We start from the raw sequence: 27834 nt of genomic DNA, 5'->3' as shown, positions 1-27834 counted from the left end.
TATATACAGTGTATATATATATATATATTTTTTTTTTTATATATATTTTTTTCTAAGAAGTGATGTTTTATTTCATAAGTTTAGTTCAAAGAAGTATATGTATTTAATTTATATTTTGTATGTGAATATTTTTATATATAAAAAATGTTTAAAATATATAAAATATATATAATTTTTTTATATATATTAAAAGATTATAAAAATTAAAGATTGATTTTCCAGGCTACAAATGCAAAATTGTCAATAATGCTACTAAAATCAGTATTTCCTAGTTTTTTTTTTTTTTTTTTTTTTCCCTACTTTGTAAGGTCAGATTGCTAAGTTGATCTTGTTGCACTGATGCCTCTTAGGTAGGAAAGAGTTGACCTTAACTCATGGTGCCCCCACTGTCTGGTGCCAGTGAAGAATGTTCCCCCATTGCTGCACCACTAGAGGTTTTCACAGAGCCACCAGCTAAAAGTGTTGTGGCACCCTAAGCTGACTTTGCTTTGGTGCCCGTGCCCCTGTCCCATTTATATAAGCTGACAAAGTTTTTTCATTTAATAAAATAAAATGTTAACTTTTGATATAATTTGATTATTTATTTCATTCATCTCATTTTACTAAAATCTTAAAATAAAAATATAATTTATTAATTTTACTTTAATAAACAGGTGGCATTAATTGTCATATACTCATTAAAATATCACCTTCAAAATTAACTTTTCTTAGCCTTAACAGCTGCAAATCTTTGGATCACTTCATCCTTGGCAGTAGCATGTTTCAATAGATAGGGTTGCCAAACTATCCAACTGATCTTATGTCATCGTGGATGGGGGATAAGTTTCAATTAGTGTCAGCTTTGGAAAGCTTCATTCTGTGAGGGCCACTGATACTGGCAATGTTACAAGCACTGTCAGCACCATGGAAAGATTTGACAATGATGCCATTAAATTGTTTGACCACATAAATTGCAAAATTTTTAGTGCAGCGTAACTGTCTGGAATTGTTTTGCATATATTTTAATTCTTTGTATAAGCTGATGTCTTTCTGATAACTATTTATAAGAAGAATTTCTAAATCCATAAAATTGCTATGCAACTTGATGAACATCATTTCTGTGGCATAATTCAAATTGTATAGAAATTGGAATGAATTGATGTGATCATGAACTAGTTCCACTAAAGGAAGAATTCGAAAAAGCCCTCTGGAACTGATGAAATCCCAGAAGAATTGATTAAAGCTACAGGTGTGAAGGGTACCAAGCTTTTTCATAAAATGATTGTAAAGATTTGGGAAATGGGGCAGAGGCCAGCAGATTGGAAGAAATCAATTTTCATTCCCTTACCAAAAAAAAAGCAGATCTTCAAGTTTGTTCAAATTACAGGACTATTAGCCTAATTTCTCATGCTAGCAATATTCTTCGTAAAATCACAGAATTTCAAGAAAACTTGAAGAAGAAATGCCAGAAGAGCACCAAGTTTCAGAAAGGGCAGAAGTACCAGAGATAAAATCTAAGGTCTACATCTGATTGTTGAAAAATGCAAAGAATTTAAAATTCCAGTTGTTTTGTGTTTTATAGATTATTCAAAAGCATTTGATTGTGTTCAACATGAGAAACTATGGGAAACAATGACTAATATTGGATTCCCAATCCACATAATTCATCTGATTTAGCTACTATATCAGGAACAGGAAGGAACTGTAAGAACCAACATGGAAAACACCAACTCTTTCAAAATCAGTTAAGGTGTCAGGCAGGGGTGCATTTTGCCACCTTGCCTTTTAATCTTTATGCCAAAGATATGTGTGAAGCTTTGGAAGATTTAGACACTGGCATCAAAATTGGAAGACAACAAAGGAAGATAACATTGGAAGATAACAAACCTTCATTATGCAGCTAATACTATGCTAATTTGCAATTCCACGGATCACTTGAAAGAAACTCTGAGGAGGGTATGTGAAGCAAGTAAGAAAAAAGGACTGTTTCTGAATGTGAGTAAAACTAAAATTGTGGTGATTGGTGATAATCTCGGTTCCAATAAAGTGAATGTTAATGGGCTGGACATCAAAGAAGTTGATGAATTTGATTACTAAGGATCAAGAATAAATAAAAATGGTGACTGCTCAAATGATGTGAAGAGGCAACAGGCAATTACTAAAACATTGGTCACTGATCTGACAAAATTATGGAGAGATCAAGATCTGCCCCTAAAGCCGAAACTGAGAATCATTGATTCGATAATTTTTCCAGTTGCCACATATGAATGTGAAGGATGGAATCTGAAAAGAGTTGACAGGAAGAAAATTCAGGCATTTGAATGTGGTGGTGTTACAGGAAAATACTGTGTATTTCTTACCTTGATTGAAGAACAAATGAGTGGGTATTGAATAAAATTGGCAGGCCTAAAATTCTTCTTCATTTTGGGTTTTCAACAGAAGAAAACTCAAATGTTTTGGACACATAGCAAGGAGAGATAACTTTCTGTTGAAGAATATAATGTAAGAAAAAATCATGAGGAAGACCTGCAACTAGGTGGAAGGATGGGATCACTGACCTTCTGGGCATGACTGCGATGTCACTTGTAGAGCACAAGATTGATGCAGTTGGAGGAAATTGTTGGCCACAACTGCTCCTCAGGGAGCTACGTGACAGGAAGAGACAATCAACTCAAAATCAACCCCATCTTTCAGTGACTGGATGGGTGTGTCTAAAATTTTGAAAAAAGTGGATAATAAAACTTTCTTCTCTATCATTTGAACTTTGTCTTTGTAAAGGTAAAAAAAAAAAACTGGATGGTTTTGTCTAAAATTTTGAAAAAAAGTGGATAATAAAAATTCCTTCTCTATCATTCTATCATTTGAACTTTTGTCTTTGTATTCCTTATCAAATATTCTTTTTCAGGGTGAATTCTTGTTTCTCAAATTCAGGTTTGATTCAATTGCCAACTATGTTAGTATTAGTAGTGGCAAATGATGTAAGGAAGCAAGCTTATAAAAGAAGTTTGTTCTGACAATCAACTGCTCTCTGGCCAAAAGAAAATTTCTGCACACATCTATCACACAACTATCTTTTCTCAATTTAAATTTATGGCTATTTTTTGTGTGGGCTGTCTCAGAAAGAATAAGGATACCATCAACATTTAGCTTACTCAATCCATTCAAAGCCATAAACACTTCGATCAGACCTCTCAGGTGCCTAGTTTCCAGATGCTGCAATATGGAGAACTGAAATCTTTTTTGGCAAGAGTACCCCTTTTTCCCCCCCCTCACTAAGTGGGATAAACATCTCCTTATTCCTTCTGGGGAAATTTTATATGTATCATTCACAAAATCTCATAGATTATCCTAATAGTCTGTCTGCACTGCTCAGAGAACTTCATGTCTGACTGCACACCAATGTCTTTTTCATTCCCTACTACCTGAAGTGTGGTACCACACAGTTGTGTTATTCTATGATTACTGCTATCCACAAGCAGCACCTTACATTTGTCAAAGTTCAACTTGAATTGCTACTTCTCAGTTCATCTGCTTAATTTTTTAAATGTTGCTGTAGTATGCCTTGATTACTGTCACTTACCACCTACACCCTGCCAACTTTTGTATCAAACCTCAAATTTAGATATCAATTTTGATATGTCTTCATCAATATCATAAATAAATAAATATTAAATGGGCCCAGCAGTAGCATAAAATACTTGCCATAACTAGGATATATAAAGTGTGGCCTTAGCCACAGGTGCTGATGTATTGTAGTCAACAAATTGGCTAAAGACTTTGGATAACAGTTTATAATTTTAAAAATATGGCAGTTGTTATTATCTGAATCAGTCATTATAAACTCCTCCCTTTTTATAAAAGTACCACCTGTAGATAATGATTCAGTGATAATAATTTCAAAAATTTATTATTGTCATGAAACCAAGGGAACATTTCTGATATTTGGCCATACAAGTCAAAATTCATAGTTATGCTTATGGGGCACAGCAGTGAAACCTGAGGGACTCCACTAATAACATTAGAAGAGAAGTACCATTGATAACTACCTCTGAAGTGCCATTGATAACTACCCACTCAACCATCCCCTAATCCATAGCAGTAACTTGCCCCCTAATGTAATGCCACACTACTCAATTTGAAGAGCAGTCTTTCATTTGAAAACAGTATAAAAAGCTTTTATGAAATTTTAATATATGATGTCAAAATTAGTTTTTTCATCCATTTCATTTGTTATTACATTATAGCAATCAGGTTGTTCAGATGAACTGCTCCTTGACAAATCCATGGTGTGATTGCCACATAACTGCATTTCTGTCTAAATGGTTCTACATTGCTTCTTTAACTAGACTCCATTATTTTTCCTGGAACAGAAGTCAAACTTACAGGTAAGTAATTACAAGTCAAACTTGTAATTACTTACTTCACCTTTTGATCCCCCATTATGAATTGGGGGAGACATTTGCACGGCTACAATCCATAAGGACCTCCCCTGATTCCACAGATGTGCTCATAATTACGGTCAAAGGTTTCCTTATCTTTTTTGTTGCTGCTTTATAATGTAATTGGATAGATCCCATCTGAACCATGTGCCTTATTTACGTTTAGCTTCAACAACTGTGATAAATAAAAGGAAAGTGGAAAATAAATTGTTGAAACCAAACATAAAAAAGGCATTTGGGGTGAACAGGATCTGTTTAATCATATTAAGGGAGGCAGCAAAGTAGGTAAGCAAACCATTATTCATAATTATGAGAGCATCCTTGGATTCAGGGGAGGTTCCTATGAACTGGAGATAAGCAAATATTTCCTCAATTCATAAAGGCAGATCAAAATTGACATGAGTAATTACAGACCTGTTGGCATAACATCTGTTCCAGAAAAAAAAAATGGAGTCACTGGTTAAAGAAGTAAAGCAAAATCATCATAATGCAATTATACTGCAATCACAGCATGGATTTGTTAAGGGGCAGTTTTGTCTAACCAAGCTGATAGTTTACTGTGATGCAGTGACAAAGCAACTGGATGAAAAAAATAAGTTTAATATCATATACTTGGATTTAGGAAGGCTTTTGATACTGTTGTACATAAAAGACTGCTATATAAACTGGATTAATGTAGCATTGAGGGCAAGTTTAGCATTAGTAGAGGCATAAGATGCAAGAAAGCAAGCTTATACAGCATCAGCCAAAAACAAAAAAAAATTTCCCATTTCACTCACCTATTCATTCAAAAAGTTTGTCCAGTTCTTCCCTGAATTTATTTAAGCTATCAACTTCCACAATGACAGATGGAAATTTGTTCCAGCAATCAACTACCTGCTGGCCTAAAAGGCAAATTTCTGCATATCTGTTCTACGACTGTCTTTCCTCAATTCCTCAATTTGAATTTATGCCCCTGAAGTGTGTAATCTGAAGAAGAGGAAGAATCCCATCAGCATGGAGCTTGCTAAATTACTTGCTAAAATACCGGCGGAATTACTTAGCAAGTACAGGTCACTGTTGAAAAAAAAGCCGTGAATTAGGGTTGAATTTGAAAGTGTCTGCAATTCTGCCCAGACACGATAGGAGGGAGTATATGATGAGAGCCTTGTCGATCAATTCGGCCCTGGAGGGATTGGGCAAGGCTCAAGGGGTAGAATTTTTTTCAGCCTGGACTGTACTTGTTAACAGGAGAGATTGCTTCTACAAGGATGGGATACACTTAAATAGAAAGGGTGCAAGAATTTTTGCTGATGCTTCGAGGCAGAGTTAGGTGGGTCGGAAAACTGCTAGTTGGGGGGGGGGGATACAAGGACTAATAGATTAACAGTAGCCACTGGCAGAGGTGGAAGTGATTCTTGCACTGCTTCTATTGAAATGAGCAGAAGCCTGAAAAACAAGATGCAGGATATTTCAGAGACTGCTGGGAGTCATTGCGGTACAAGTAAACACATGGGTTGTGTTAGGGTAGCCAAGAATAGAAACAAGTGCATGTATACCTGCGTGTACACCAATGCTAGGAGTTTGGTAAATAAATTTGATGAATTTGAGGTATTGCTCAAAACATCAAAGGCAGATATTGTTGGGATATCAGAGACTTGGTGTCACACAGATATAAGGAATGCGGAACTGGAATTTGGAGAATACAATGTGTATAGAAAGGATAGACAGGACAGGAGGGGTTATGCTATTAGTTAAGAAACACATAAAGTCCAAGGAAGTGAAGCCAGTCGACATCGATGGACAGGGCAGTGTCGAGTCAGTTTGGTGTGACATAAGCATAGGGAAATCAAAATTGAGAGTAGGAGTGTGCTATAGGCCTAATGACTCTGATGAGTATAATAAGATATTGTACAGGGAAATAGAGTGAGCCAGTAAATCAGAGAGTCTTATAATGGGGGATTTTAATTTCCCAGATATTGACTGGAATTTGTGGATTGGTCACTCGCACACTAGCAAGGCTTTTGTGGATTTATTGGATTATTGTTTTCTACATCAGCATGTCCGTGAGGCAACAAGAGGGAGCAATACTCTTGATCTGATCATCAGTAGTGATTCTTCATGCATTAAGAATCTGCAGATAAATGAACCACTAGGTGGCAGTGATCACAGTGTGTTGAAGTGGGATTTACTCAAGGAGGTAACTACCATCAGAGGTAAAGGGAAGGGTTTTTGTTTTCGTAAAGGCGACTATGATGGTCTGAGACAGTATTTAAATTCTATACAGTGGGACCAACTGATGATGTTACCAACAGCAAACTCAAAATGGGAAGTATTCAAGGAACTAATCTTGGAGGCTACCAGGCTTTACATACCAACTAAGAAATATTGTTCAAGGTTTAGGCCTAAATGGTTGTCATGTGGCAGAGAAGAAAAATGCATGGGATACATACAAATTAATGGGTGACATGGAAGCCTATGATAGATATAAGTTGGTCTGTAACCAAGTCACAAAGGAGATTAGGCAGGCAAAGGCAGACTATGAAAAATCCTTGGCAAAGGATGCAAAGAAAAACAGAAAAGAGTTCTTTACCTATTTAAACTCAAGAAGGAAAGGGATGAATCAGATTGGTCCACTGGATATTGATGGTTCAACAGTTGAGGATCCTGCTCAGGTGGCTAACAATCTAAACGAGTATTTTGCATCTACATTCACGCATGAGGAGTTATTCAGGAAGGAGAATGATGTAGGTAAAGTAAACATTGGCAGTGAGCTGGATGATTTTGTAATAACTGAGAGGAAAGTGGAGGAGAGATTGTTGAGGATAAACATAAAAAAGGCACCTGGGGTGGATGGGATCTATCCAGTTATATTAAAGGAGGCAGCAAAGGAAGTAAGCAAACCCCTAGCCATATTTATGAGAGCTTCTTTGGACTCAGGGGAGGTACCCATAGACTGGAGATGTGCAAATGTAACCCCAATTCACAAAGGAGGATCAAAGGCTGACACAAGTAATTATAGACCTGTTAGTTTAACTTCTGTTCCAGGTAAATTAATGGAGGCACTGGTTAAAGAAGCACTGCAGGATCATCTAGACAAGAATTCAGTTATAGCTCAGATGCAACATGGTTTTGTTAGGGGCAGGTCTTGCCTGACCAATTTGGTAAAGTAAACATTGGCAGTGAGCTGGATGATTTTGTAATAACTGAGAGGAAAGTGGAGGAGAGATTGTTGAGGATAAACATAAAAAAGGCACCTGGGGTGGATGGGATCTATCCAGTTATATTAAAGGAGGCAGCAAAGGAAGTAAGCAAACCCCTAGCCATATTTATGAGAGCTTCTTTGGACTCAGGGGAGGTACCCATAGACTGGAGATGTGCAAATGTAACCCCAATTCACAAAGGAGGATCAAAGGCTGACACAAGTAATTATAGACCTGTTAGTTTAACTTCTGTTCCAGGTAAATTAATGGAGGCACTGGTTAAAGAAGCACTGCAGGATCATCTAGACAAGAATTCAGTTATAGCTCAGATGCAGCATGGTTTTGTTAGGGGCAGGTCTTGCCTGACCAATTTGATTGGATACTATGATGTAGTCACAAAAGAACTGGATGCAGGGAATAACTTTGATATTATATATTTGGATCTTAGAAAGGCTTTTGATACTGTTGCACATGGAAGACTGCTGCACAAATTGGAGCAGTGTGGCATTGGAGGCAAATTGCTGCTATGGATAAGGGGATGGTTGAGTGGCAGAAGACAGAGAGTGGTAATCAATGGACACTGCTCAACGTGGACTAATATTATTAGTGGAGTTCCTCAGGGTTCAGTGTTGGGTCCGTTGTTGTTTTCGGTGTTTATGAATGATATTGATGATGGGATATCAAGTTTAATGTCCAAGTTTGCAGATGATACAAAGGTTGGCAGGGTGGTTAAGGACACCACTGATGCTATGCTGCTGCAATAGGATCTGGAAAGGTTGAACAGATGGGCTGAGAGGTGGCAAATGAAGTTTAACATTGACAAATGTAAAGTACTACATATGGGAAACAGTAACCCCAGAGCAACGTATCAACTCTGCGGTACTACACTGGCAGTGGTGGAGAATGAAAAGGACCTGGAGGTAATTGTGCAGGCAGATATGAAGTTCTCTGAGCAGTGCAGACGAGCTGCAAGAGTAGCTCATGGTGTCTTGTCAATGATATACAGGAATTTTTCTAGCAGGGATAAGGAGGTGATTATTCCCTTGTATAAGGCAATGGTTAGGCCACATCTTGAGTACTGTATACAGGTCTGGAGGCCTCATTTCAAGAAGGATGTAGAGCTGCTGGAACGGGTACAGAGAAGGGCAACAAGATTAGTGAATGGAACAAAGGGTTGCTCTTAACGAAGAAAGGCTCAAGTTTTGTAAATTACAAAGTCTGGAGACTAGGCACTGGCGAGGTGATCTGATAGAGGTGTATAAGGCTTTGAATGGTTTGAGCATGCTCAATGCCAGTGGGATTCTTCATCTTGCTCAGAATAATCAGCTCAGAGGGCATAAATTCAAATTGAGGAAGGACGGATGTCGGATAGATGTGCGGAAATTTGCCTTTGGCCAGTGGGTGGTTGGTTGGTGGAACCGACTTCCATCACTTGTTGTTGAAGTTGATAGCCTAAACAAATTTAAGGCTCAACTGTACAGGTATTTCGAGCGAACGGAGGGGTGAAATGGGAGTGGTGTGTTTTTTGTTTTTTTTTGGCTGATGCTGAATAAGCTTGCTTTCTTGCATCATATGCCTCTACTAATGCTAATGCTAAAACAATTCAAGGCCTTATACATCTCAAACATGTCACCTCAAAGATGCCTAGGCTCCAGGTGCTGCAATTTAAGCCTTTATTGGTAAGAGCAACCCTTTGTTCCCCTCACCAGTCTTGTTGTCCTTCTCTGAACTCATCCCAGCAGCTCTACATCCATCCTAAAATGAGGCCTCCAGACCTGTATGCAGTACTCAAGGTGTGACCTTATACAAAGGGTCTTATACTCACCAGATTTTTTTTCTGGCATCCACTTCCTAAAGAATTTCTCATGTGTGAATGTAGATGTAAATTACTCATTCAGTTTGTCAGCTACTTGAGTAGGATCATTAACAGTGAAACCATCAATATGTTAAGTGGACCAATCTGGTTTATCCTCTTCCTTCTAGAGTTTACATAAGTAAAGAAATCTCTTCTGTGTTTCTTTGCATTCTTTGCCAAAGATTTCTCATAATCTTCCTTTGCTTGCATGAACCTCCTTTGTGACTTGATTACAGACTACTTTATATCTACCATAGGCTTCTGTGTCACCTGATAATTTATATGCATTCCATACATTTTTCTTCTCTGTCACTAGTCTCATCAATTCATCTGACATCCATTTAGGCCTAAACCTTGAATAGTATTTTTTAGTTGGTATGAAAAGCCTAGTAGCTTCCAAGATTAATTCCTTGCTTTCCATTTATAATTTGATGTTGGTAACATCATCAGTTGGTCTCACTGTACAGAATTTAAAAACTATCTGAGACCACTCTAATCACCTTTACGAATGCAAAAGCCCTCCCCTTTAGCCTTCATGGTAGTTACATCTTTAAGTAAATCCCACATCAGTACACTGTGATCACTGCCACCTAGTGGTTGCTTTATCTGCAGATTCTTAATGAATGAATAATTGAAATTGAGGAAAGGCAGTTGTAGAATAGATGTGGAGAAATTTGCCTTTAGCCATCGTGTGGTTGATTGTTGGAACAAACTTCCAGCTGTTATTGTAGAAGTTGACAGCTTAAATAAATTCAAGGCAAAACTAGAAGTGAATGGATGGGTGAAATGGAAAGGTGTTTTTTTTTTTTTTTTTTTTTGGCTGACACTGTATAAGCTTGATTTCTTGCATCATATGCCTATGATGGGTATAAAAAACATTATGGGAAACCTATAAAACTAAACATATATTCTCCCCCACTCAGTGTTTGAACTGGGCTGGATGCACTGGTTGAAATGCTAAGTTCATTACCAATTTCAGGTTTGAGCAATTAATTCTGGGGTCTGATTGACAAAACCTATGTGAAAGGCAGAGCTGAATATTTTTACTCTACTAATGCTAATAGAGTAACCAAAACAGTTGCTTCCTGGACAGGGCTGTGCAAAGGTACTTGGGGGGGGGGGGGCAAGTACCTTTGCATCTGGAGTTAAGAGTTTGATGGTGCCCTCGATTGGACCTCCCCTCCTGCAGCACGTCCAATGCACCCCCCCCCACCCATTTGCACGAGCCAAGCCATTCCTGCTACTTTGAGCTTTTTGCTTTGCTACTCTTGTTTTGAGGCCTGATTTTAGTCTAAATTTAATTTGAAATGCAATCAAACCACACAGATGAAGAAATAGGAGTGTGAAATAATGCTACATTATTCCCATGTTACCAGATGCAAGTACCTTTGCATCTGGAGTTAAGAGTTTGCATCTGGAGTTAAGAGTTTGATGGTGCCCTCGATTGGACCTCCCCTCCTGCAGCACGTCCAATGCACCCCCCCCACCCATTTGCACGAGCCAAGCCATTCCTGCTACTTTGAGCTTTTTGCTTTGCTACTCTTGTTTTGAGGCCTGATTTTAGTCTAAATTTAATTTGAAATGCAATCAAACCACACAGATGAAGAAATAGGAGTGTGAAATAATGCTACATTATTCCCATGTTATGTGATTGGTATTATATTTCTAAATATCTCTGTTGCTTTTCTAAATGCTTAGCTATATAAAAAGCTAACCTACATGATTAGGATCTTCAGTTTTTTTACTACAATAGAAAATGCTGTAATAACTACTACACTACAATATACTAGTTATGAGATATAATGTTTGCACCAAAATTACTGATAATAAAGGCTCTATGAATCATAGTTATAAGTCATAGTTTATTAAATCAATAGCAGAATTCAAAAATAAGCTAATATATGCGATTAGGACATTTTTTTAAAATGTATTATCTCTAGGCACCACCTGCCCAGGAATGGGACAAAATCTGGGACAAAATTAAAATGAAATTGCAATTTAGTATGTTAAGTAAAAATAAGGTGCCTCCATAGCCAGGTGGGCAGGAGCAGCAGTGCATAGCACATGCTTCTTGATTAGACCGGGGTTCGAGCCCATGAGCCACCAAATACGGAGGATGCGGAAAGGTCAGGGAATGACCACTGCATATCCCGGAATGCTCCTAAAAACCAAATAACAACAATAAGTAAAAATATCAAAATTTTACAAAAACTTGTGTTTTTGAGAGCTCAATTTCAGTAGCCATTTTAGCTTCTCTGGAAGGCTTCCCCAGTAGAGTCAATGGGAACATTATCAATTTGCCTTACAGAATCAGAGTTTATACCATTTTAGAGTATGTACTGTTTTTTTTTTTTTTTTTTTTTCTTTTAATATTAAGTCAAAATGCAGTTATGAGCATAGAGCTAGCCTGAGTGTTGGGCCAAGCACAATGCATTTCTGCCTCTCAGAGGCACTCCTGTTCAAGAGGTGAAATGGGAAATTTTATGAAAAGGAATGCTCATTAATAAAATACTCTATTTTTAATAATAAAGTATGTACATACCATTACTGGCATGTGTGAAGAACCAGACTCTTGTTGTGGTTTTTCACACGTGCCAACTGGTGTTCTGGTGTGCTCCAGTCCATTCAAGTTCTGGGCTTGCTTTATAAAGTTGGGTATAAAAAACATTATGGGAAACCTATAAAACTAAACATATATTCTCCCCCACTCAGTGTTTGAACTGGGCTGGATGCACTGGTTGAAATGCTAAGTTCATTACCAATTTCAGGTTTGAGCAATTAATTCTGGGGTCTGATTGACAAAACCTATGTGAAAGGCAGAGCTGAATTTAGGTATAGGTGAAGCCAGTGGGTGCAAATATTAGGAAAGCTCAAGGATATTAAAAATAATTTAAAAAAATCATTATTGAATTAAATTTTGATTCAAAATCACATTTTTATTATGATTTATAGATTAAATTTGATAAAAAATTATAATTATTTATTTCATTTTTATTATCTCTAGCAAAGAGGAACAATAAAAATAATATACCTAGAGTGATGGCAACCATTGGCAAACTTTTCTTATGAAAAGTTTGCTATCGCTCTAGGTGTATGGTTGCTATCACTCTAGGTATATTATTTGGAATTGGTATACAGTATTTGCATTCATTGATCTACTATCCTTACAGACTTCATATGATGTATTGGGTTTTACCCTGGCTTACATATATTTTGTATAGCAACATTCTGTGAAAGTGAATTGCACCATTCAAATAAAAGTGTAGATTGGTAAATGGAATTTCAGTAGTATTTATGCCAATTATGTGCATAGCTGGCACTTGGTTTTGCCTGTTACGAGCATAAGAAGAAGCCATGATATGATGGACTTCCAGTGAGGCATGACGTCAGTGCAAGATGTGTTCATCAGAGATAGTGTCTAATGGGCTGGCTGTTTCTGACCCATCATTGTGCAAGTGCACCAGGTGTGGCAAACAAGAGGCAGAATAACTAGTTTGTACAAATTCTGTGGTGCAAAACCAGTGGAGGATGAACTAGATTCAGAGATTGTTGAAATTTTCTTAATTTCAGCACTGCTTTTACTTTTGTTGTATTCATTTTTATGAAGCTCTCCCTTAGAAAAAAAAAAAAAAATGGCCAATTGGTATTGTAAAACAGTAAAATTGATAGGGTGAAATAATTCAGTGAGAGAACCTAAGTAGAGAATATCAACTATAAATTACTTACGTTGTCATATTGCATAGTAAATATATTTTTCTTCCTTCCATAGGTTTCTCAACAGTCTTTTGGTCAGTGCAAATGGAAGAATCTGTGTATGCGGAGATGAAACACAAAAACCCTTTCCTCTTCTTGTATGGGACCTTGCTAGTAGGAAGTTGGTGTATGATCTTAGAATTCCCCATCACGAATTCATCACGCGTTTGGCAGCAATCAGTGATGATGGACATTATGTTGTATCAATCTGTCGAGTAAGTCATTCCATGACTTCAGTTTATGAGAATTGCTGTAGTCTTATGTAAGTAAGTAAGTGGCATTTCACTTTCTGCAATAGACTTAATATAAGAAAAAAAAAAAAGGTTTGGATATATTTAAATGGCTGTACGACAAAACATTAATTTCTTAACAACATTCTGCAGAACGAATAGTCTACTATTCCAGCAAGGTGAACATAATTTGACCATGAATTGCCAAGAATAAGAACTAATGGGACTACAAAGTAAAATTGTGTGATCTCTTCAGTTATTTTTAAGAATATTTTAATGTTCTATAATAGTATAAGTAGGACTATCTTTATAATAAAAAAAAAAAAAAAAAAACTTCTGTTTTTTAGAAATGGGACACAGTTTTACGAACACATTTGTTATTACTGCTATCAATGCAGTGGCATGCCAACTGATTAAAAATGAGCTTTGTAATTAAACCCCGGGGGCTCACATTTGGTGAGTATGGGCTTGGCACACCCAGGGTCCTGAGCTGGATATCATCATTCTTCTCTTTCTTGGTGATTCCCTTCTACTTTTATCTCTCTCTCTTTTAGGGTAACTTGGGAATTTTTTTTTTTTTTTTTGGCTGGTGCAGCATAAGCCTCAGACTTCCTTGCACCATATAGCTAATAATAATAATAAATAATAATAATGATAATAATCTAATTAACCGAGCAAACTGTTCATCACACATGTCTTAATGAGCCTGGAAAATCAATCAAAATCTAATAATAGGCTTTATGAGCTAGGTAGCAGTATATAGACAACAAAAAAACTTCCCCAGCCAACATTCATAATGAAAGCATAGAGTTCAAGCTTTAGTTTTTAGAATATAAAACATACCAGAGCACCTAATTCTCAACCATTTTTGCATTGTCTATAAAATTAAACACACCAACAAAACTTTTCATATAATCCCACTACAGGCCTGACCAGGTGGGTGCAGGTGGTAAAATTCCCCCAGTCTCACACTCATAATAAAAGCTTAGAAAAATCTTTTGTTGATTTTTTAGGCTTGATATAAAACATAAGTACAGTAAACCCCTGCTATTTGCGGGGGTTACGTTCCTGAGAAATGTCGCGAATACCGAAAATGCGAATACTGAGTTATGGCACCCATAGTAATAAAGGGGTTCCATTCCAAAGTATGAAATACAGTAATACCCCGACTTACGCTACCCCGACTTACGCGAACTTGGAGTTACGCGGTTCTTGATTTTTTTTCGTTTGGCAACGCTGCCGCCCACTATCTTCAAGGTCGTTTTTCATATGTTATCGATATACGGTGCGACGGCGGAGAATGAGAGCGAAAGATGAACAAAATTTAACTTTGTTGCTTTTATATTTTTTATATCAGTGAAGGGGGAAACACATTTCACCATAATAACGTAAAAACCAACACAATTCCAGCTATCGGTATAATCGCAAATGCAATTAGATCGAGTTTACTACCAGTTTATAACAGATTTCACTAGCAGAAACGCAACTGGAAATTGTTTTTATTGTTTTATGGTAGTAACCCCTAGAAATGTGAGGTGTTAATAGCGTACCTCTGCCTTTATGGTGTTGTTTATTCAGTTGCTACATGCGCGCAGCTTTGTTTATGCGTATCAAGCGTGCCTCCTCATTTTGTAATTGTGCTTTATTCCCTAAAAATGAGTAAAATACTTAATTAAAAGGTGTGAAAAGGAAGCGTCCTGGTGAAGACACTGCAGATTCAGAGAGAAAAAGAAAAGCAATTATCGATAAACAGAGGCGGACTGGGTCAAAAATTCTTACCCCGAATTTATAGTGGCCTCATACTACGGTTTATGGCCAAAATCACACTGGCCCACCGGGGTTTCCCCGGTAAGGCTTATGGCCAGTCCGCCTCTGTCGATAGAGAAAAAATATGAAATTGTGAAACGCTTTGAGCGAAATGAAAGACCATGTGATATTGCATGTGCTACAGGCCTAAATGAAGCAACGGCGAAAAGCACATGACAATTGCAAACTTGACAGGTTGAAAATTGAAAAGGGCTCAATTGTAAAGGGCTTAAAAATTTTAGAAAACATAGACTCCAACGAGGAACGCGTTATAGCTACAAAGCAAGGAATAAAAAAAAAATATTAGCTTGCTATGAAGAAATTCTGCGTGAAAAAAAGACGCTGTGTCGTCCGACGAATTTGTTAGATTTTATGAAGCCATCAACATCGAAATAACTTTTTTACGTAACTCATTTGTTTTTTTTTAATACATATTTTGTATTAATATGTATAAAGAACTGCAATTTTATTAATATTTTTCTTCTAAACTAGTGTTTTTGTTAGTCCTTGGTCCCAATTAAGCAAAATTTATATGTATTTATATGCAAAGTTGTACCCCGACTTACGCGAATTCGACTTACGCGATTTTCGTCGGACCCACCTATCGCGTAACTTCGGGGTATTACTGTATATAAGAAAAACTAGTGTAAAATTTTGTCTATGTATGTATTAGATGTACCTTCATAATATGACTATGTACATAGACAGTACATAGTGAAATGCAAGCATATGGCATCGAAATGAAAATAAGAAACAATTTAATATTAAATGTAATATTTATTAGAAATTTCAAACCAGCACCTTTGCTAACTAAAAAGCTTATCCCGCCAGTGCTATCACCAGTTTCGCTGAAGTGTTGATAAAGGAGTTTTGTCTTTTCATGAATGATGAGTGAACTTAACAGAATTTTATTTTGAGTTCGGTCTTCTATCAACAGATTTAAAGCCTTTTCCATTTTTTCTAATTTAACATCGCAAGTTACAGAGCAAATTTTTTAAGCAATTAGCGCGTTTTCACGGACACTACGTCGGATTTTTTCTTCCGATTTTTTGATTGATCGTACCGTTGACTCATTGATTTTATAATGTTTTGCCACTGAGGAGACATTTTCACCATTAGAAATTTTATCTTATAACTCAATTTTATTCGCTAATGTCATCACCTTCTTTGATCTTTTCACATTTCCCTTGTTATTCGTAGCCATATTTTTGCACGGGTTAGAAAGAACTTGTCCACAATAAAGTCACTTTCTTCCGTCAATTTATAAATTTATTCAATTTATAAGCATATAAATTAAAAGCAAATGAAGAAACCTTCCATGACAAGCGCATAACATATACTGAACAAGGATTAGTGAGAAACATCCACGCTCGCGATTTTGTCACCCCTCTCCCCCACCCACTGAGCGCTGTTTTGACCGGGAAAGATAATTTTAGCCACACCCATGTTTTTTTTATGGCGGAAAATATTCACGGTGCTTTAAAATTCACATTTTTTTAAGTTTCATTTTATATTAAATCAGCGATCGCAAAACCGTGAATAGCGGGGGTTTACTGTAGTCTTTAACCATTTTTGTGATTTTGCTATTAGATGAAAACACATATATATAGTACAAAAACCGTATTTTATTCTTTGTTATGAAGCCATTTTGAAAATCTGATGCTTAAGTTTATAAGTTTAAAATTATGACTGCATTGTTGTACCTGTTATGATGCCATATCCTATTATTTCTGCCAAGGAAAAAAGTTGATGATACTTAAGTAAGGCCTCAGATGATTGAAGGACTTACTTAACAAATACAGAGCAATGCTGAGAAAAAGTAGCAAGTTAGGATTAAATTTGAAAGTGCTTACAATTCAGCTGAGACATGATAGGTGGGAGAACATGATGAAAGTTTGTCAATCAGTTCAGCCCTGGAGAGACTGTGCAAGGCTCGTGGAGTAAAATTTTTCTCCCCATGGTCAGTGCTTATTAACAGAAGAGATTGTTTTTGCAGGGATGAGATACACTTAACTTGAAGGTTGCAACAGAATATTTGATGATGCTATTGTGGCAGTGTTAGGCAGATCAGAAACTGCTATCTTAGGGGAGGGAGATATACAGACTAATAGATTAACACAGCAACAAGCAGAGATGAAAGTGATTCCTGTATTGATTCTATTGGGATGTTGTGCAGTAGCCTAGAAAGATGTCAGAAATATTCCAGCTGTGTTAGAGTTAGCAAAAACAGGTTAAAGTAAACTTGCATGTACACTAACACTACGAGTATAATAAAAAAATTTGATGAATTTGAGGTACTGGTTAAGTTATCAAACATGAACATTGTAGGGACATCGAAGGCATGGTGCCATGCAGACGTAAGGGATATGGAATTTTAATGTGACAAGTACGTGTACAAAAAGAACAGACTGGACAGGACGGAGGATTATCCACTTATCTAAGAAGCACTTAGAATCTAATTCAGCACCCAGCTGATTTAGGTACTGCACTGCTTTAGATGCAATGCAGAATCAGTTTGATGTGCCATAAAACACTTGGAAAACAAAAATAAGAGTAGAGTGCATTTATAGGCCAAATAACTTTGATGACTATATTGAACAACTATACAGACAAATAGAATGGGCCAGTAAATCATAATGTCTTGTAATGGGGGATTTTAACTTTCCAGATGTTGACTGGAACTTGTGGATTGGCCGCTCACACAGTAGTAAGACTTTACTGGATTTACTATGACCAGCGAGTTACAAAAACAACAAAAGAAGAAATTTCCTTCATGGTATCTTATTTGCTGTTAGATCTTTAGATAAAAGTGGACTTTGCCACACTAAGTCCACTTTTCTCTAATGCACCAGTTACACCACCCTATCGATCTCATCCCAAACATGGGTTGCCATTAGATTTTTTTAAGGGGTGCAAAAATATTAGCATTAGTTGAGGCATATGATGCAAGAAAGCAAGCTTATAGAGCATCAGCCAAAAAAAAAAAAACTTTCCATTTCACCCATCGGCCACTCCAAATGGTTCTCTAGTTCAGCCTTAAATTTATTTAAACTATCAACTTCCACAACAATAGATGAAAGTCTGTTCCAGCAGTCAACTACCTGCTGGCTAAAGGCAAACTTCCGCACATCTGTTCTACAACTGTCTTTCCTCAGTTTGAATCTCTGCCCCTCAGGTTCTTAGTCTCAGCAAGTGGAAGTATCCCGTCAGCATTCAGCCTGCTCAAACCATTCAAGGTCTTTGTACAACTCAATCATCAGATCACCTCGCAGGTGCCTAGTCTCCAGATGCTGCCACTGACAGAATTTAAGCCCCTCCTGGTAAGAGAACCCCTTTGTTACTCTCACCAGTCTTGTTGCCCTTCTCTGTACTCATTCTAGCAACTCTACGTCCTTCCTAAAATGAGACCTCCAGACCTGTACACAGTACTTAAGGTGTGGCCTGATCATTGCCCTATACAAAGGTATAATCACCTCCTTGTCTCTACTGGCAAAATTGCTATATATCATTGACAAAACTCCATTACCTGCTCTGGCAGCCTGTCTGCACTGCTCAGAGAACTTCATATCTGACTGCACAATTACCTCCAGGTCTTTTTCATTCTCCACCTCCTTGAGTGTAGTACCACACAGTTGTTACATTTCTCTTGGGTTACTGCTACCCATATGTGGTACTTTGCATTTGTCAATATTAAACTTCAATTGCCACTTCTCAGCTCATCTACCTAACTTTCCTGGGGTGCCTTCGTAGCCAGGTGGGAAGGAGCAGCAGTGTGTAGCACACGCTTCTTGATTAGACCGGGGTTCGAGCCCGTTGCCACCAAATACGGAGGATGCGGAAAGGTCAGGGAATGACCACTGCATTTATTTCCCGGAGCAATATGGCCTTAGTTGCTAATGCTCCTAAAAAAAAAAAAAAAAAAAAAACCAAACCAAACCTAACTTTCCTAGATCCTGTTGCAGTAGCATACTGTCTTTACTATCATTAACAACCTTTGTATCATCTGCAAACTTGGACATTAAGCCTGATATACCTTCATTGATATCATTAATAAATACACAAAACAACAATGGGTCCATCACCGAACTCGGGGGACTCCAGTAATAACATTAGTCCATGTAGAGCAGTGTCCGTTTTTATCATACTGCTCCAATTTGTACAGTAGTCTTCCATCTGCAACAGTATCAAAAGCTTTCCTGAAATCCAAGTATATCATATTAAAATAATTTTTTTGCATCCGGTTCCTTTTGTGACCACATCGTAGTATCCAATCAAATTGGTCAGACGAGATTTGCATTCCTTAACAACAAACCCATGCTATGTCTGAACTATTACTGCAGTCTTGTCTAGGTGATCCTGCATCACTTCTTTAACCAGTGACTATTATTTTCCCCGGAACAGAAGTTAAACTAAGAGGTCTATAATTATTTGTGTTACCCTTTGTGAATTGGAGATACATTTGCACATCTCCAGCCCATGGGGACCTCCTCTGAATCTAAGGATGCTCTCATAATTATGGCTAAGAGTTTGCTTACTTCCCTCACTGCCTCCTTTAATATAACTGGATAGATTCTGTCTGCCCCAGGCGCATTTTTTATGTTTAAATTCAACAATTTCTCCTCCACTTTGCTATCCATTATTACAAAATCATTTAGCTCCCTGTTAGAGTTTAGTAAACTTCTGTCCTCTTCTTCCTTACAGAATTCCTTATGTGTGAATGTAGATGCAAAATACTCATTCAGTTTGTCAGCTATCTGAGCAGGATCATAAACAGTTGAACCATCAACATCAAGTGGACCAATCTGATTCATCCCCTTCCTTCTAGAGTTACCATAACTAAAAAATTCTTTGTTGATTTTCTTTGCATCCTTTGCCAAGGATTTCTCATAATCAGCCTTTGCTTGCCTAACCTTTGTGACTTGATTACAGACTAGCTTATATCTGCCATAGGCTTCTGTGTCGCCTGCTAATTTATATGCATCCTACGTATTTTTCTACTCTGCCTTGAGCCTCATTAGTTCATCTGGCATCTATTTAGGCCTAAATCTTGAACAGTATTTCTTAGTTGGTATGAAAAGCCTAGTGGATTCCAAGATTAATTAACTGAAGGCATCCCATTTAGAATTCACTGTTTTTAACATCATCAGTTGATCCCACTGTATAGAATTCTAAAATTGCCTGAAAACAAAAACCTTTACAAAAACAAAAACCTTTCCCTTAACCCTTGATGGTAGTTACATCTTTAAATAAATCTCACATCAGTAGACTGTGATCACTGTCGCCTAGTGGTGCCTTTATCTGCATATTCCTGATGCATGCATCATCACTGCTGATAATCAGATCAAGAGTATTACCCTCTCTGGTTGCCCCTTGAATATGTTGCTGTAGAAAACAATCCTCCAATGAATCCGAAAAAGTCTTGCTAGCGTGCGAGTGACTAACTCACAAGTTCCAGGCAATATCTGGAAAGTTAAAATCTCCCATTACAAGACATTCTGATTTACTGGCCAATTCTTATTTCTCTGCACAATTGTTCATTGTACTCATCAGAGTCATTAGGCCTATAGTGCACTCGTACTCTCATTTTCCCTTTTCCAGTGTTTATGTCACACCAAACTTATTTAATATTGCACTGTCCACCCATGTCAACAGGATGCACTTCGTTGGATTTTGTGTTTCTTAACTAACAGCATAACCCCTCCTCCCTTCCTACCCTGTCTGTTCTTTCTGTACACATTGTACTCCCCAAATTCCAATTCTGCACTGCTGATATCTGTGTGACACCATGTCTCTGATTTCCCAGCAATATCTGCCTTGATCAGCACTTCAAATTCATCATATATTTCTGTAATACCTATATTTATGTTATATTTAATAAAATGCTGATAAATAATATTTAATAAAATATTAATAAAATAATACACCAAACTTGCACTACTTGTTGCAACATACATGTTCAGCTTTGCTTTTTTTTGTAGCTAAATTGTAATCACTTGGTGTTGCACAATCATAACTTGTACATTTATTTTTCATTAGTAAAGCAGTGATCCGATGTTTCCTTTACTCAATAAAATTTATGCATTCATGAATATTGTTTTAGTACAGCAGTATATGGTAAAATTTATTTTGCCCTTTATGTTAAAACTGACTTCAGCTAAAAGAAGGTATATTGATAAATACAGTAAACTCTCAATTTTGTAGACTGATGGGGAATCATACATGTAGCATACATGTCTGTTAAAATGAGAGTTTATTTTTGAGACCATTTGTATCCAACATAATTGGCAATTTAAACAGTTATTCCACATATATTAGAAACACTGAAATAAAGTTAAACAATAAAAACAAGCTTTTATTTAAGCTTTTTCACCTGACACCATGATTTCTGATTCGCTGCACAATTCCACCACAACATTATTGGTCAATACATAGAAGAAGATAATAAAGTTTTGACTCTGAATAAAGTTTTTTCCTGCAAAAGCTTTTTTCAGAATCACAGCTAAGAAGCTGAAGTTGAGAAACTGGTGAATGAATCTTCAGGGTTAAACTTTTTAAGATTTAGATTTTGTAAAAAGTAAAAACTCATTAACCTGTCAGATGTTTTAAAAAACCTTGTTCTTTGTAATATCTGACACAATTTGTTTTTTTTCATGTCATATTCCTGACAGATGTGGGAAACAGACACACCAGACTCAAACTTCACTAACAGTTTTAATTTTCTACACAACACTCAGATGTACATGCTTTTTCTTTTTATTAGTTTCCTTAGGGGGCATGATGATATACTATAAGTGAAGTTATAATAAAAAAACAAGAGTATAGATGGGCACTTAACGATATAACAGCTAACGCATCTGTAAAGAGGCTGAAATGATTGCTGGAGGCTGCTGTGACTCTTGAGTTCCCGGTTTTCCCTATCTCATGAGCACACTCAGAATATGCTCTGTCAATTTTTTTTTTTTTTTGTCCATTAAATCAAGGTCTGTTAAATTGAGGTTTTACTGTATATCAAGTATGGATTTATTTCAATAATTATAGCAGGAATGAAAAAGCTGCAATGCATCATATGCACAGAAGTTCTTTCTGACAAATCTCTGAAACAAAATAAATTTCAACATCATATAAATACTAAACATGATTCATTTAAGAAGAGTTTTTAAATTTTTTTTTTTTTTTGGTGTAATGCAAAAATGGTTTCATTTGGCACATTTGAGGTCATAATTTTCAAAACATTTTCCAAGTGGAGGGTACCAGTCCCCTTCTCAGGTTTGAATTGACTTGGACAGTGAAGCATTATTGAATTGTCAAAATAGGCCACATTCTTAAAAAGGTTGGGAACTGCTGCCTTAATGCTTGCTTGATGATTAGCCCACCTTCCTCTTGGCCTACTGCTAGACTTATTACCATTCATTTTTGAATCAAATACTGTATTTTTTTTTTTTTTTTTTTTTTTTTGTCCTCACCTTTTCCCATTGCTGATCTCCCATATATGGGGTCAGCATTTTTATTGTTTTCGCATGAAATTTTTACGGCCGGATGCCCTTCCTGACGCCCTTGTTGCCTATGCCTGATGCCCTTGTAGAGTGGATATCATCTTTTAAGGACACAAAAGGTGATACATGTTGTACATGTTGGCACTAATGATATTAAGAGTAGGAGACTGGTAGAATTATTTAACAAGTACAGGTCAATGTTGAAAAAAAAAAAAAAACCGTGAATTAGGGTTGAATTTGAAAGTGTCTGCAATTTTGCTCAGACACAATAGGAAGGAGTATATGATGAGAGCCTTGTCGATCAATTCAGTTCTGGAGAGATTGTTCAAGGCTTAAGGGGTAGAATTTTTCTCAGCCTGGTCTGTGCTTGTGAACAGGAGAGACTGCTTCTACAGGGATGGGATACACTTAAACAGAAAGGGTGCAAGAATATTTGCTGATGCCGAGGCAGCGTCAGATGGGTCAGAAAACTGCTAGTTTGGGGGATGGGGATACACAGATTAATAGATTAACAGTAGCCGCTGGCAGAGGTGAAAGTGATTCTTGCACTGCTTCTATTGGAATGAGCAGTAGCCTGGAAAACAAGGTACAGGGATTTCAGAGACTGCCGGGAGTAATTGCGGAACAATTAAACACATGAGCTGTGTTAGGGTATCTAAGAATAGGAACAGGTGCATGTATACTTGTGTATACACCAATGCTAGGAGTTTGGTAAATAAATTTGATGAATTTCAGATGTTGGTCAAAACATCAAAGGCAGATATTGTTGGGATATCAGAGACGTAGTGCCACACAGATATAAGGAATGCAGAAATGGAATTTGGGGAGTACAATGTGTACAGGAAGGATAGACAGGAGGAAGGGAGGAGGGGTTATGCTATTAGTTAAGAAACACATAAAATCCGTTTGGGGTGATATAAGCACTGGGAAATTAAAATTGAGAGTAGGAGTGTGTTATAGGCCTATTGACTCCAATGAGTATAATAAACAACTGTACAGGGAAATAGAGTGGGCCAGTAAATCAGAGAGTCTTATAATGGGGATCTTAATTTCCCAGATATTGACTGGAATTTGTGGGTTGGTCACTCACATACTAGCAAGACTTTTGTGGATTTATTGGATGATTGTTTTCTACTGCAGCGTTTTCGGGAGGCAACTAGAGGAAGTAAATACTCTTGATCTGATTATCAGTAGTGATTCTTCATGCATTCAGAATGTGCAGATAAAGGAACCACTAGGTAGCAGTGATCACAGTGTGCTGAAGTGGGATTTATTCAAAGAGGTAACTATCATCAGGGGAAAAGGGAAGGGTTTTTGCTTTCGTAAAGGTGACTATGGAGATCTGAGACAGTATATTAAATTCTATATGGTGGTACCAACTGATGATATTACCAACAGCAAATTCAAAATGGGAAGCATTCAAAGAGTTAATCTTGGACGCTACTAGGCTTTTCATACCAAATAAGAAATATTGTTCAAGGTTTAGGCTTAAATGGATGTCAGGTGAACTAATGAGACATGTGGCAGAGAAGAAAAATGCATGGAAAACATCAAGTCTTTGGTGTTTTTTGGCAACGGATGCCAAAAAACACCAAAGAGGTCTTTACTTATGTAAACTCTAGAAGGACGGGGGTGAATCAGATTGGTCCACTGGATATATCGTTCAACTCTTGATGATCCTGCTCAGGTAGCTAACATACTGTTTGTTATTTGGTTTTTGGGAGCATTAGCAACTAAGGCCATATTGCTCCGGGAATATGCGGTGGTCATTCCCTGACCTTTCCGCATCCTCCGTATTTGGTGGTTATGGGCTCGAACCCCGGTCTATTCAAGAAACGTGTGCTATGCACTGCTGCTCCTGTCCACCTGGCTATGGAATCACCAACCTAACAAACTAAATGAGCGCCAACCTAAAACTATTTTGTATCTACATTTACACATGAGGAGTTATTCAGGGAGGTGAATTAAACTTCACTGCTGACAAGGCTAGTAGGGGCCAGACGTGTTCAAAGCCGCTGTGGATTTTTCTTATTTATTGATTTGAGATTATTGTTTTTCTAAAACTTTTGATTTAAATTTAGTAGTATAGCATTATTTTGTGATATTTCTGATTAATCTGGTGTATTTATTCTTTACTCGGCCTTGTAATTGCATAAAAGTACCACGTGTTACAAGTTACAACTCCGCTGAACGAGAAGTTTTTTAGCCATATTTAGCCGCTTATTGAATATTTTTTACATCAAATTATTTTTTGTAAGTAGCTTATAGACCTAGTAAGGATCGCTAGTTTATTCTGAATCGAGACAGCGAGATTTGAAAGTTAATTAATACTTAAGTGTCCATAGATTACTGTTTGTAACTTCCCACCTTTGTCTTTGTCATACGATCGTTATATATCGAACCTAGATAGCGTTAGTATAGTATAGGTTATAATATTTTCAGCGATCGGTAAAATCTATTAAACTTGTTGAACTTCGTTGGCATTTAAATTGCACTTTTAACTAAATACATATACCGACTTAGATTACAAACGTAACATAATTAATTAATACATAACTGACACGGAAGTTATATAAAGGGAACTCGGAGATAGTTAATACTTGACACTAAAAAATATATATACCGTTATAAATGTGTTGGGAGATAAGTTTCAGTTTATAAGGGTTATAAATTGAAATTTTATTTAAATTAAAAGTAATCATGACTCAGACCAGAGCAGCAAAACAAAAGGCTCCAGCTAATGGAAGTGCTGTGGCTCAGAGGAGAACTGAGGGGGGCAGTTGCCTTCTGAATCACAGCCTTCTAAAATGCACAGCTTGCATGATGTTTGTGGAGCATTCAGTTACGGGACATTATATTGCCATGGGGGATGTCTTTGTGTGTGCGCGATGCAAGGAGTGTATCGAAATCAGGCAACAACTCAGCGTTCTTATGGGCCTATATGACAGCTTGAATGACAGCGTGGATGCCCTCGAAGGAACTAAATTGAGGGGCCCATCAAGCTCTCAGCTGCCCACATCAACGCCAGAGCTTGCACTTGGTCATCGTGAAACACAGCGGCAACCCCCAAGGCAGAATGCGCTGGTCCCAAAGGAACTAGTAGTTGTTGGTGACTCTATTGTCAGGGAAACGGGGAACATGCTTTGTAAAAAGGATAGGTGTAACAGGACCAGGGTTTGTCTGCTAGGGGCAAAGGTTGATGAAGTTGTAGAGCAGATATCATCTTTTAAGGGTACAAAAGGTGATATAGTTGTACACGTTGGCACTAATGATATCGAGTAGGAGACCGGCAGAATTGCTTAACAAGTACAGGTCACTGTTGAAAAAAAGCCGTGAAATAGGGTTGAATTTGAAAGTGTCTGCAATTCTGCCCAGACACGATAGGAGGGAGTATATGATGAGAGCCTTGTCGATCAATTCGGCCCTGGAAAGATTGTGCAAGTCTCAAGGGGTAGAATTTTTTTCAGCCTGGACTGTACTTGTTAACAGGAGAGATTGCTTCTACAGGGATGGGATACACTTAAATAGAAAGGGTGCAAGAATATTTTCTGATGCTATCGAGGCAGTGTTAGGTGGGTCGGAAAACTACTAGCTTGGGGGGATACAAAGACGAATAGATTAACAGTAGCCACTGGCAGAAGTGAAAGAGATTCTTGCACTGCTTCTATTGGAATGAGCAGAAGCCCGAAAAACAAGATTCAGGATATTTCAGAGACTGCTGGGAGTCATTGCGGTACAAGTAAACACATGGGTTGTGTTAGAGTAGCTAAGAATAGAAATAGGTGCATGTATACTTGCGTGTACACCAATGCTAGGAGTTTAGTAAATAAATTTGGTGAATTTGAGGTATTGCCCAAAACATCAAAGGCAGATATTGTTGGGATATCAGAGACTTGGTGTCACACAGATATAAGGAATGCAGAACTGGAATTTGGGGAGTACAACGTTTACAGAAAGGATAGACTGGATAGGAAGGGAGGAGGGGTTATGCTATTAGTTAAGAAATACATAAAATCCAAGGAAGAGAAGCCAGTGGACATCGCTGGACAGTGCAGTGTCGAGTCAGTTTGGTGTGACATAAGCATTGGAAGATCAAATTTGAGAGTAGGAGTGTGCTATAGGCCTAATGACTCTGATGAGTATAATAAGCAACTGTACAGGGAAATAGAGTGGGCCAGTAAATCAGAGAGTCTTATAATGAGAGATTTTAATTTCCCAGATATTGACTGGAATTTGGGAGCTGGTCACTCACACACTAGCAAGGCTTTTGTGGATTTATTGGATGATTGTTTTCTACATCAGCATGTTCGGGAGGCAACTAGAGGGAGGAATACTCTTGATTTGATTATCAGCAGTGATTCTTCATGCATTAAGAATCTGCAGATAAATGAACCACTAGGTGGCAGTGATCACAGTGTGCTGAAGTGGGATTTACTCAAAGAGGTAACTACCATTAGGGGTAAAGGGAAGGTTTATTGCTTTCGTAAAGGCGACTACGATGGACTGAGACAGTATTTAAATTCTATACAGTGGGACCAACTGATGATGTTACCAACAGCAAATGCAAAATGGGAAGCATTCAAAGAACTTATCTTGGAAGCTACTAGGCTTTACGTACCAACTAAGAAATATTGTTCAAGGTTTAGGCCTAAATGGATGTCAGATGAACTGATGAGGCATATGGCAGAGAAGAAACATGCATGGGATACATACAAATTAACACATGACACAGAAGCCTATGATAGATACAAGTTGATCTGTAACCAAGTTACAAAGGAGGTTAGGCAGGCGAAGGAAGAGTACGAGAAATCTTTGGCAAGGGATGCAAAGAAAAACAGCAAAGAGTTCTTTACTTATGTAAACTCTAGAAGGAAGGGGATGAATCAGATTGGTCCACTTGATATCGATGCGTCAACTGGTGATGATCCTGCTCAGGTAGCTAACAAACTAAATGAATATTTTGCATCGACATTCACACATGAGAAGTTATTTAGCGAGGGGAAAGCCAGAGGTGTATTCAACTCTAGCAGTAACCTAGAGAATCTTGTAATAACTGAGAGTAAAGTGGAGGAGAAACTGTTGAAGATAAACACAAGA

General features: G+C 37.4%; 1 protein-coding gene across 1 annotated transcript in view; it reads left to right on the top strand.

Annotated features, from left to right (window-relative positions):
* Positions 1-27834, top strand: part of LOC150082632 (NACHT domain- and WD repeat-containing protein 1-like) — a 229864-nt gene that overhangs the window by 176739 nt on the left and 25291 nt on the right. Inside the window, 1 exon segment of the mRNA XM_090377558.1 lies at positions 13225-13423. Within this exon segment, the coding sequence (XP_090233684.1) occupies positions 13225-13423 (199 nt within the window).

Source organism: Mastigoproctus giganteus, chromosome 7, assembly GCF_048544385.1.
Source record: "Mastigoproctus giganteus isolate SK-2022 chromosome 7, ASM4854438v1, whole genome shotgun sequence".
NCBI classification, from domain to species: Eukaryota; Metazoa; Arthropoda; class Arachnida; order Uropygi; family Thelyphonidae; genus Mastigoproctus; species Mastigoproctus giganteus.
The sequence above is the reverse complement of the archived record's forward strand: the minus strand, read 5'-3'. Positions and strand labels throughout refer to the sequence as shown.